This window comes from Athene cunicularia (assembly GCF_003259725.1).
Source record: "Athene cunicularia isolate RWA chromosome 7 unlocalized genomic scaffold, athCun1 chr7_part1, whole genome shotgun sequence".
Classification (NCBI taxonomy): domain Eukaryota; kingdom Metazoa; phylum Chordata; class Aves; order Strigiformes; family Strigidae; genus Athene; species Athene cunicularia.
In genome coordinates this window covers 25,007,724-25,019,849 of record NW_020799107.1, presented here as the reverse complement: position 1 = coordinate 25,019,849, position 12,126 = coordinate 25,007,724, and the positions used below count along the sequence as shown (strand labels likewise).

Sequence of the window (12,126 nt, the reverse complement as noted above, 5' to 3'; positions counted from 1 at the left end):
TACAGAGTAGGGAACAATTTTTGCCCTTTTAGGTAGCTCACCTGACACTGCTTTTCTAGCTTTATAATGCCAGTGAACTGTTATAATGTGTGTCACTTGGTCCTCTAAAAGCCATTGAAAATGTTCCCTTTCCTTGCCCCAGGGGCCCTGGCTCCAGAGTCACTGGGTTTCCTCTCTCTGCTTCTGGAGCTCAGGCTGCCCAGATTAAATTGTGTATTGAAAAATTCCATAACAGCTTCCAACCTCAATGAATAGTCAAGTCGACTGGAAGGCTCTTGCATTATCTAGTTCAACGGGGTTTGTTTTTTTTTTTTTTTTTTTTTTTTTAATTTATTTCCAGTAGAGATAGGAATCCCCAAAAAATCAGATCTACAGCCAGCTGGCCGGCTTGGTGCAATCACTTTTCACAGACCTCATAGGAGCAACCTGGGCCCTTGCAGCGTCTCTGGGTCACTGGCTGAAGTCTGCTGTAGTTTGACCTCCCATCTAGGAGAAGCCATAGGATTACATCTGCAATTGCTGGCATCTAAATCACCATAGGTGGCCTGCAGAAGAATGCCTTTGGTCACATTTATCCATGCAAAGCTATGTTGAGCTGGAGCTGGCAACAATACACCTTCAGGCTGGACCAGGCAAACAAGGGATGGCCTACAGCAAAGGACAGCTTACATCCAGGCTGAAACAAAGCCTCAGACCATCAAAGGGGTGATAGAAGGAGCATGAAGGTTGAGACTGGAGCCTTGAGGCACTCAGGGAGGAAAGGGCAGTCAGTCAGCCCTGATGGCCCACAGAGGTAGGGTGGGACAGAGAGACAAAAGAAGGCGCTCTCAGCTCCAGGGTTCAAAAGTACATCCCGAAGTGATGCCTCTAGGAAATTTTGTACTCTCCTCATTCTGAACTTCTAAATAGAACAATGTCAGTTACGGATTTAAGACTGTTGCAGTCAAAACAAGGATCCAGAAGGTAAGGGAGTGAGTTAACTCCAACTTTGCATAAACAGTACATGCCTTGTTAACTACTATACCTCTGAAGAGGAGCGAAAAGATTGGTAAGAGGGGAATGTCCCGCCCCAGAAGAAGCCCAGGGGCTGGGTGATTGCCGGAGAAGCATTAAGTCAGCAGAAATCCGCAGTATCTGGGGGAAAGATAAAGACGATTGGGGGTGTGGGGAGAGACTGCGACTGACTCAATTTAAGACCAAGAAGATATGCCCCCTCTCACCCTTTGAGTTTGTGCAGAAGAATTAAAAGACACTGTAACTTTATACTGAGACAAGGCATGTTGTTAACCAGTGAGGGACAAAGGGATAAGAAACTAACCAATGGTCATTACTATAAATGTATATTTATGTAGTCTGAAGTGTGTAAATACATTGAAGCGCTTTTGTGTGGCGTGCTGGCTTTGTGGAATTACCACCTAGCACGCCTCTCTGCACAGATACGGAATAAATAAATACCTCTGCTCTGTGTGTATATTGGCATATTGCACACCAGGTAAACGACCCCACTGGAGGGACAACTGAAGCAGTGAGTGGTCACCAGCCATGGAGGGAGCCAGGGTGAGGCCTGTGGAGCCGTGGCCCTGGTGCTCTGTTACTGTGAGGGATCCCCTGCAGACCCTGGACACACATGTCTTTGTGCCTGGATGACGGACAGACCTTTTTCTTCTGGTTGTGAGTATGTGGGTACAAAGGTGTGAGTGACAGCAGGTTTGTTTTTAAAATAATATCCCCTTCCTCTCTTCCAAAGTCTCATCTTGAGACTTGCTCTGCCATCATTAACCAACAAGTCAGCATTTCCCGTGATCTCCTTGGCAGATTGCCCCCGGTGAGTGAGGCTGATGCTCTCTGTCCCTACCCATGTCCTGTGCTACTGCTTGGTTGTATTAAAACACATATTTAAATTTTTTTTTTTGCCTTTGAGCTAGGACATTTGGCATCTCTCACATATCTCCCTCAATATGTGTCACTTGGGCAATCTTTGTATCTTCTGTATACTTAATCAGATTTTAGATTTTTCTAAGTGCTACTAGAGAGCTGTGGTGGTAAAATTATTAATATTTGAGATTGAAAGGCCTGGCTAAGAAGTTATCTTTACTAAAAGCACATTTCTTTCGACTAAAAGGTGACAGTCTGTGATTGTTCCCAACTCCTGGCTGCTGAGTTGGGATAACACAACTCTGATGGACTCCACCAAGAGCCATCTCCCCACATTGTCATGTTATTTGGGCAGTTAGCAAGCTACTTAAGGAGTCATCCCTCCCCTTCCATAAATATTATCACAATATGGGTTTTATTCTGGAATTCCCCATGGATTCCGGGTCATGCTGAAGACTGGCACTAATGGTACAGACCATTCTTCAATAGAGTTTATGCTTGTATTTGCTGGATTAAACCGTATAATTTTACTCACTGCAAAGGTTAGTAAAGTCCGAAGAATAAGCCTGCAGGCAGAAGAACACATAATTTTTTAATGTATTTGAAGAAAAAAAAAGCACAGGTGGTGTGTATAATGACAAAATAAAAATGCTAAGCACTCCAAATAAGTGGAGACTATTGAAAAGCAGCAATGAAGATTAGATATTGTGAGAAACGCTCAATTGCCCATTGCCAACGGTGCGGGGTGGAGCACTCTTTATGACGTTCTTGCAAGACCAGGCGCCCCACCAGGTGGATGAGCCCAACAGTCATCGTGCAATGGTTTATATCCCTTTCTCCCGACCGTGAGTTCCCTCCCTTGATTCCTCACTGGCTGAGTACTACAGGGTGTACAGACTTCCCAAACCGCCTACCGACACGCCCCTTCATGTATGTGTTCATACCTCGCATGTTCATGGAAATGAACCTTGGCTTTCTCCAGGGCGGAGAAGTTAATATGCATGAGCTCATCACCCAAGTGTACCAAGACAGAAAAGTTCGAAATTCAGGTTCCCCAAGTCTTTCGGTATCTGCATCCATCTAAAGCCATTTCAAGTACTGGTCATCACAGCTGACAGAAAGACCACTTGTCTTCTAGCCCTAGGCCAGGGATTTCAATGGTTGTGAATTGCTCTCATTAATTGCTTTGGTGAACCTCCTGCCATTCCCATCAGGCTTATTATGCGAAAACAACATTCTTTCCCTTACAATTTGACTCTGACTGCTTGACACTACCAAGTAGATTATGTCACTTTGGTTTATTCTATTTATTCATAATAAAAATAATGGTGCTGTCTTATGTAATAATCTCGGTGTTTGCTACTGCTCGCCCCATGAGCTGGACACTGCTGGATGGGGTCAGCTTCCCGCTCATTGTTACTGCCTCCCTTCTGTTTGTGTTACGAAAAGTCCCTTCCCAAAAGATGTTTATAAACTATGATCAAGTTTCTTAACCTTGTTTTGATAAATGGAAACAGATGTTTGGCAGGATTCATCTGATTCATCTCCAGTGTTTGTAGAAAGTGGGATCTCACTGGCACCGGCCAGGGAGTCTAGGACACTGTGCATCCTATCCTGAACAGATGTTTACATTAGGTCAATAAGAAAGGCAAACCTATACTTTGTAAACACCTAAAACTACAACAGTATGTGTATTTTTCACATCTTTAATCCATCTAGAACAACCTGTCTTCAAGACTGTAAATTTCTTTTACAATGGGCAACTTGAACATATAGCACATAACTCAATTTAACTATTCCGTGGTAATACAGTTATTTGGTTGTTGCCTTATAAATGACACATCAGGAGCAGCTTATTCTGTTCCCTGGTCAGGGCAGCCTGGAACAAGTTCACCTTGTATTTGATTGTCAGAGGAATCCCTGTCCTGGGATGAACCAGCAAAATTGTTTTATGGACAGAGTAATGTTCCATTCATGTGAACATATGCAGCGGTTAGGCAGTAATTTTGTGTCATCCTAGCTCTAGAGATGGGAGTAAAGAGAGCTGTAAAGAAGATGGTTTTTGTGTTAGACTTTTTAATCTCAGTTAATTGATTGCCAATTTATCTGAGGTGGTTAATAGGTTTGGAGAAGCCGATGGGATGTTTGTCTCAGGACATAATTATTTCTGTCTTTCCTTCCTCATGCTGAAACTAAATGTTGGTTAATTGGCACTGATTGATTAAGGTAGAACAAAGCAAAATGTCCTCTGAATGTTTGAGTCTTGTCTTTTCTACAAAACATGGGAGTACTTCTAGCCTGAGACAAAATCCTACTGCAGACAATGGTTTCTGTTCAGTACAGTGAGCTTTGACTGTATTCTCAGTGTCTGTTGTCTCTATCTAGCCTGACAGCTGTTCTGCAATCAGACCTAAAGGAGACAAGAAATAGGTAGGTTTTGCCAAGATATAGCTAACGGTACTGAATACTGTGCATTTGAACTGCCATGGACCTTGCCTAACTACATTGTGGGAAAAGTTATAGCAATGGTCCCCAGGAGGGTTTTGCAGTGAGGTTAGTTATTTCACTATGAAAACAAACTGACAAGCCTTGATGTGGGGGTGAGGACATAGCAGCTCTGCACTTTGGTCACTTGAATTGCCTTATCTGAGGATGTTCATTATGGTTCGTGCCCTCAGATTGCCATCCCATCTCGCTTCAGGAAGTCTGTGTGAATACCACAGGGGTACCTTAGCTGTCAGGTGGTTTGTGCATTGAAGAGATTTGAAACTGATACTGATTTGTCTCAAATAAATGGAAAACAACAGTATCTTAAACCCTTGCAAGTACAGCTGCCCTGGGTCATGTGGGAATGAGCTAAAAGTGCCCAATTTCTATTGATCTCACTAAAGTTATTGTAAAGACAAGTCGATGTACTCCACTGCTGCTGTGGAAAGATAAAGGGTCTGATCCTTCTCCCTCCTACATGGCTGTTACTTTTGTGTAACTCCACTAATTTCTGTTGAACAGTTCTTCAGTTTATCCCTGTATGCATAAGAAGAAAACAAAGTTGCACACTTCTGTATCTCATATCCCACCTCGAAAGAGATGGCCTCTGCTTGGTCTGCTAAGGAGAATCAGACTATATAGACTGTGACTCATGACCCTGGGATTTATTCACAGATCTGTCACTGTCCAGGTGATGGGAAGTCAGTTTGCCCTTTAGTTTTGTCACCTGTACGATAAGACTATGTGCTTGTTACTTAAAGGTGACAGGGTATTTGCACATGCAGGGTACATCCACACCTTGTGCCATTATACGAGGTTACTACAGATGTATTAACTTGCCCCAGAGGACTTGCAGAGACGAGAGGTGACAACTTCTACAAGCAGGATATCTGGCATATTGGGAGGGAGAAAGGAATGCTGAGGAAATAAATGTAACTAGTCAGTAGAAATGTGTCTCTACTCACCACACCTCACCTCAGCTTGCAGGGGACTTGGGAGGCTTCACTATTAGAATTGCTGCACAAACGCAATGAAAGAGAGTCTTAAACGGGGTTTATAAAAATTAAGAGAATAATATGTTATTACAATAATTTAACAAATTACTGCCATTGCAAAATTGCTTTTATGTATGGATATTCCAGTTGGGAATAATTACAGTCAGACTATATGTAGCTAACATAAGAAAATCACACTCCCTTTTCCAGTTTATCTTCTTATTGGGTATGAATTTGCTGTATGAATCATCTAATTAGAGCATTTCTATAATAAAAACCTTATTTGATGGAAGAATGCTTTGAAGCAAAGACCAAGTACGATAATAATAATAATGCTCACTGTTTCACCATATTTTGATTTTTTTCAAGTCATAGTATTTGTGAAGGACTAGTGGTCTTGTGAGCTGTAAACTGTGATTCTGCTAAGGTACAAAGTGTTCTCTGAGGGACTACTGAAAGGCATTTTGAGCACATGAAGGGTCTTAAAATGTTTTCCTTTCAAGGAATTTCAACTGTCTCTAAAGTGTTTAAGGGGAGATGAAAGGCTCTGTAATGTACTTTTTCATGCTTTGTGCTGTCCTACAACAGATAAATGCCCTGGGGTGGAGCATTTCAGATATTTCTAAATACCCAACTGTATCTAATTATTATCCTGGAATCATTTCACGTTTGAGGAGTTTACATTGGAGAGGATGCGTCTGCTTGTCACTGTTGCATTGCCAGGTCCAAATTATAATAATGCCTTTCATCCAGAGTTAAAAATAACCACTTCTCAGATGGTTTTTGCTTAGAAGTCTCAACGGGGCAGGAGAGCACATGCAGTAGAGCAGCATGTAGACCTTTTAACACGAGACTATTCAGAAGCTGGGAAGCTGTTGACATCCCACGTATGCTTGGGCATTACCTGTGTGCTGAGACCTGGATGTTATAATACCTTGGGCAGAAATGGGACTGTGAGGCACAGTAAAACCTCCGTCAGGACAATAGTATCCCTTGCAGCTGGATTTCATAGACTTGTTGAAATGTTGGTGGGAAGGGACCTCTGAATGTCTCTGATCTAGCCTCTACCCCAGAACAGGGCTGGAGCCTACACTAGTCAACCATGGCTCTGTCTGCTTGACTCTTGAATACCTCCAAGGGTGGAGATGCTGCAGCATGTCTGGTAACCTGTTCCAGTCCTCTGCTGAAGTTTCTCCCAGCATTCAGTCTAACCCTCACATCACAGCTTGTGGCCATTGCCTCATTCACTGCTGCTATTGAGAAGGGTTTGGCTCCATCATCTTTTTAACTGCCTTTGTGTAGCTGGTGGGCTGCTATTACATCCAGTCTTAACTTCAGCAGCAGCAGCAAGCCTGATGCCCTCAAGCTCTCCTCACAGAAGTGCTCTTGGCCCTGAGGGCAGTTACACCTGCTGGATCCTGTCCAGCTTCTCCACCTCCCTCGAATGGGAGGCACAAACAGGTGCAGTCTCACCAGCACCAGGCAGAAGGGATGATACCTTCCCTTGATCTGCATTATAAGGAATGATTTGCCTCATTTGTGGTGAGAGTGAACTGTTGCCTCCTATTTAAGCTGGCTTTCAAGATAACCCCCTGGTCCTTCTCAGTAGGGCTGCTCTTTAACCAGTTGATTCCCAGCCTAAACTGGTACTTGGCGTTACTCCAGTTCAGTGCAGTATGTCACAAGTCTCTACTAAACTTCATGAGGTTGCTGGCCTCAAGTTTCTGAAGGTCCTGCTGGATTGAAGTACCAGTGCTTGGCATGCCAACTGCCCCACCTAATTTGGTGTTGTCTGCAAATCTGCAGAGGGTGCCTTTTGTTCAGGCTTTTCAGATTCCCTTTCCATGAGGAGAGAGGCCACAGCCTTGGTCTGTGGGATCTATGGACTTGACATCTTTTGGCACCTCTTCCTGTGCTTCCACACACCCGCCTCTCTGGCAAAGCTGGTTTAAGCAGTGCCTGATGCAGCTTGGCCTCCGGCTGCTCCATCCCTCCCTTTCCACTCTCTGGTTGTGCTGACACCAGTGGTTGGGGCAGGGTGGCAAACCAGACTGGTGGGTGGATGTGGGATACATGCAGCCATCACAGATATTTTTGTCCTGGCTACATTTTTTTTTGCTGTGAAGCAAAGCTTCCTCAGACAGTAGAGCTGTGAGCAGAGCTGGTCTGCTTTTGGCCCTGGGTGATGATGCTTCATCTCCGGCCACTGGTCCCCACAAAGCACTGGCCAGTGTTGGTCCTTCTTTCTTTGCTGGCCCAGTGTGTGTGAGGACACGATGTATTTACACCAATCTAGCCAGGACAGCTGAGGCTGCTAGGAGCAGGCAGCACACACAGTGACCTCAGGCAGAGGGACCGTAACTAACCCCCAAGAGGTGTACTGGGCACAGCTGTTTGTGGAGTCAGTGTCTGCTGCTGGCCAAAAAGTACATGGTTTTTTTCTGTGTTTTTTTTTTTTTTTTTTTTTTTAAATTTTTTTTTTTTTTTTTTTAAAGTCATGTGCTGCTTTTCTACTAGCACTGTCAGCTCCGGAGGCCTCTCTTGCAGCAATGTAAACACAGCTACTGTGTATGCTCCATCGGAGAGGGTGCCCGTCCCTGTAATTGCAGCCTGTAGCTCACAATGAGACAGCCAATGCCAATAGCTGTATAATGAGCGTTTAAAAAGTGCTTATTTTGTCATCCAATCATCGATCATCCTCATTGTGTAAATATTTTTTGTTTCCACAACAAAATTACTTTAAAAGAAATGTTCACCAGGAAGAAGAAAAATGTTGATTCTGCTGATAAAATCAGGACAGTCATAATGATTAATAGGACATTGGGGAAAGCTTGCAAATGAGGCTTAATTTCTGTGGCAAAAAGAGCTTGTGGATTCATCAGGGCTTGGTTGTGCTTGGAAATTCAGTGGCAGCTGGAAATTTGATGGTGACCTCTGATAAATGAGAAAATGGTGAGGATTTTAATGAATGACTTGAATGAGAAAATAAATAAGCCAGTCTGTATGGTATTCTTCCTGATATTTGTTTTGCTATTAAGTTCCGTTACTGCAGTTCTCATTGTGTCATCATGATTGTGTTGACAGCACATCACGACATACAAGCATTGCTGGCCATTCGGCTGACAGGGAAGAGGATACATCGACCTGGACACACAAGGTAGAACAGGAAGATGACTGTAATAAGAAGGCATTTGGAAGCCTTTGGCAAGAACACGTCAGAGATGGTAAAGATAGAAAGGATCCCAGTGAGAGCATCTTCACTATCCTCTGTCAAACTGCCCACAGGACCTAAATTAATTCCTTTCTGATCAATTTTCTTTTTTTTAGGAGACAAATTTAGTCTTGATTTATGTTTAGGAAATGGGGATGGGGAAAGGGAACTCTAAACCACAAACTTTGGGAAAGTTGCACTCATGGTTTATTACTTTCCTTGCTAAATTATGCAGTCTGTTCTTAGCCTCGGTTTATTAATTTGCAGTGTTTATTCCCTGGCTCCTGTATCTTTGCTGTGAGGTTTAGGAGCATTTGTTATGAAATGTTGATTTCCCAAGTGAGTATTTATAGACTATGTTTGAGTCACCTGTTAATCTTTCTCTGGGTAAATAAGCTCATTTTTCTCACCATAAGGCACATTTTGAAGACCTTGTTCAGTCTCAGTTTTTCCAGTTCAGCATCCTCCTCAGCTGTAACACCAAGCCTACATTCATACTCCTGGTGGGAGCCATTGCTCTGAACTGCTGACTTCCAGGTATGCCCTGAGGTGCGGTTCAGCAGAGGGCAATGGGAACCCATGGAGGATGTTTTCCACCTGAAAAGTGGACCTGCACGGGACTGATGAGGATACTTCAGGGCCAGGGAGCTACCTGGGAGAGCATTCACTTGCCACTGGAAACTGTTCCAAACCCTATGAAAGACAAAGCAATGTTTTCCCAGGTTTTAGAACAATAAGGGCTGTATAAAAGCTGATCCCTTATTCATTCAGATCATCACAGTTGATTAAAACCTCGGGTTTTCAGTCTTTTCTAGTTTCTGGTGCCTTCAGTGTTTCCAAGGGAAGGTAGAACAAATTAACCAGTCACAGTACAGCCCCTTTACTTGGTTATCTTGCAGTCTACTTAAACATAGTTCCCCCAAGGATCCCCAAGTCAGAGGCTGGAAACCTGTATGCTAAAATACACACAGAGGCAACACAAAAGGCACCAACGCTGATTTTTTTTTTTTTTTTTTTTTTTTTTTTTTTTTTTTTTTTTTTTTCTTAAAGCATATTCAGTGCTTGGGTGAACATCCCAATAAGTCTTCCCAAGTCTCTGCTGTTCATTTCATATCCCTGCAGTTCATCCAGACAGGCTGTAACTTGATGGCCCACGCATCAGGAGAGAGTTGGAGTAATCCCTGAATAACCTTGACTAATGCCATAATGAGCTAATGGCAGCTTTTAGAGGGTCTTCAATACAGTATAATGTTCAACCTTGATCCTTTAACTAAGTTTATTTTGGGCTTGATGAACACAAAATTGCTTATCTGACCAAGAAGCTCCTGTTAGACTTTTCAGAAACAATTCAGATGTTTGTGGTGGAATCCATAAAGGTATAGAGATGCTTTGTTTCTTTTGAATTTGGTGGGAGTTAAGTGCCTAATTACTTTTGCCATCTGAGCTTTTACTTAGCCATCTCTGCAGTGTTATAATGCTCCCACGCTCATATCCCTTTAGCCTCTTGACTAATGGAAGCACCTTTTTTTCCAGAGGAGAAAGGGAACAGAATATGTGACTATCTCAGACACTTCAGTGTGAAGTCTACTCAGTTGGCTTTAAGTGCTGAGAAGCTGATCTAAACCTCTTGACTTTCCAGGAAAGCAGATGAAAGACATACATGTTCTCAACTCAGTGCTTAGCTGAGTACTGACCAGTGAAGCAGCAGAACAAACTTAATCTTAAACTGAAAGCAGAGATATTAATGCTTGAAGGTTTTTCGGTTTTTGGTTTTTTTTTTGTTTGTTTTGTTTTTGTTTTGTTTGTGGGGTTTTTATGTGTGTGTGTATGTGTGTGTGTGTGTGTGTTGGTTTTTTTTTTTTTAATCAAAAGGACTTACATGCTTAAAAATATTGTTCCTCTTTATGCCAGCTTGAACTCACTGTCACAGTAGTTTTGTGCCCAGGCACAGAAGTCCACAGGAAAAGATACTTATTTTTAAAATACTTTTTCACACAAAAAGTATCCTGAGGTCCCTTCATAACATTACCTCAAGTAGAAAAATCCATCAAACAAAATATTCACTCAATCCCCTTTAATCATATGAGAAAAGAATTTTACCGTGGCCAATTGAATAAACATCTAAAAAGAGAGATGAAGAGCAATCAGCACAGTAGAGGGAAAGAAATTACTTTCATCTGAGGGAGAGTAGGAGAGCAAAGGGAGGTTTGGGTGAGAAAGCTGCGATGGACAAGATTTCTTCTCTGAGGGGCTGTGTTAGGGGAAGAGGAAGAGCAGATGCTGGGCGATCAAGGGAGTCCCAGAGGGAAGCAGGGGAGGACTTGGTCTGTATGATGTGGTGGATTTTCAAGATCAGGACAGGGTATTTGATGCTGTGATGCAAACTTCCGTGCTGGGGGGAAGAGCAGGAATTAGACAGAAGAGGGCTGAGATTTCTTTCAGGAGAGGTAGACAAAGAACAAAGATGTCTTTTTTTTTTTTTTTTTTTTTTTTTTTTTTTTTTTTTTCCACATCAGATTTGGCTAAGAAAGTGATGGGAGGGACAGGAAGATTTAGAGGACAGGGCTGCTGGCAGAGTCTCTGTAAAATTAACTACTAGATCTCACCTTATTTTCTACATTCAGCAAGAGTCCAGAGAGGAAACAAATGGGAATATTTCAAAGTCATTTTCCCTACAACATTCTTACCTTCTAGAAAGATAGTAAAGAAAATATTGACATGCCAGACTTGGTAGGATACTTTGTTTCATACTTTGGGGTCATTTACTCTTACACTGGACTTCATATATCTTCAGTTGGTGCAGCAAAGTGCTCAAACTGCGGAAGTATATTTACTGTTTTAGAGAAGTCCTTAGACACCTCAGCAAACTTTGCCTAGTTTCTCTGTCGAAGAGCCAACAGACTGCTCAGTCAAGGTCTGATCAGTTGCTGCTGCTCCAGTGTTGTGTGAGCAGAGCTAAATATTTTCAAGAGTATGAAAAAGTGACAAGATGACTCCAGCCATTTTGCTTTGAAAGAACCAGGTGTTTGTCTAGCTGCATAGTAACATAGAAACTTCCTTAAAGGCAAATTTGTATGTGCTACTTCTTAGTCTGAAACTGAGACAAGCAGATATAAATGATGTATCTTAAAAACTTTAAGACTTATAGTACCTCTGTGAAGCTACTTAGTTACCCTTCACGTTACCTTGTTCTTCACCCCATGATACATCAGGAGACGAACTGCCAATGCCTATAGTTATACTATATATATATATATATATATATATATATATATAGTTATTCTCCCTCTGGCTTGACCTAATCATGATCTATAGGAGCTATGACAATATCAATATTTTCTAATCATAGCAGGATAATAGAAATTTAATCTGACAGTGAAGTGGCACTATCTCAGCTGTGAAATACAGCAGTACATAATGATATATGCTGACAGCTACCCTGAGTAAACTGCCTTTTTCTCAGCTGAAATTTGACCAGGAAGCTTGTGGGTAGGAAGCCTTCTGCAAAACTGTTTGGAAGATTTTTAATGTTTCAAAGCGATTAAGGATCTGTTTCCA

The 12,126-nt window shown here is 42.3% G+C and overlaps 1 protein-coding gene across 1 annotated transcript in view; it reads left to right on the top strand.

The window, feature by feature from the left end:
- Nucleotides 1–8,425: 8,425 nt before the first annotated feature.
- Nucleotides 8,426–12,126, top strand: part of TFCP2L1 (transcription factor CP2 like 1) — a 39,171-nt gene continuing 35,470 nt past the window's right edge. The window contains exon 1 of the mRNA XM_026852498.1: nt 8,426–8,514. Within this exon, the coding sequence (XP_026708299.1) occupies nt 8,426–8,514 (89 nt within the window). The remainder of the gene's footprint in view (nt 8,515–12,126) is intronic.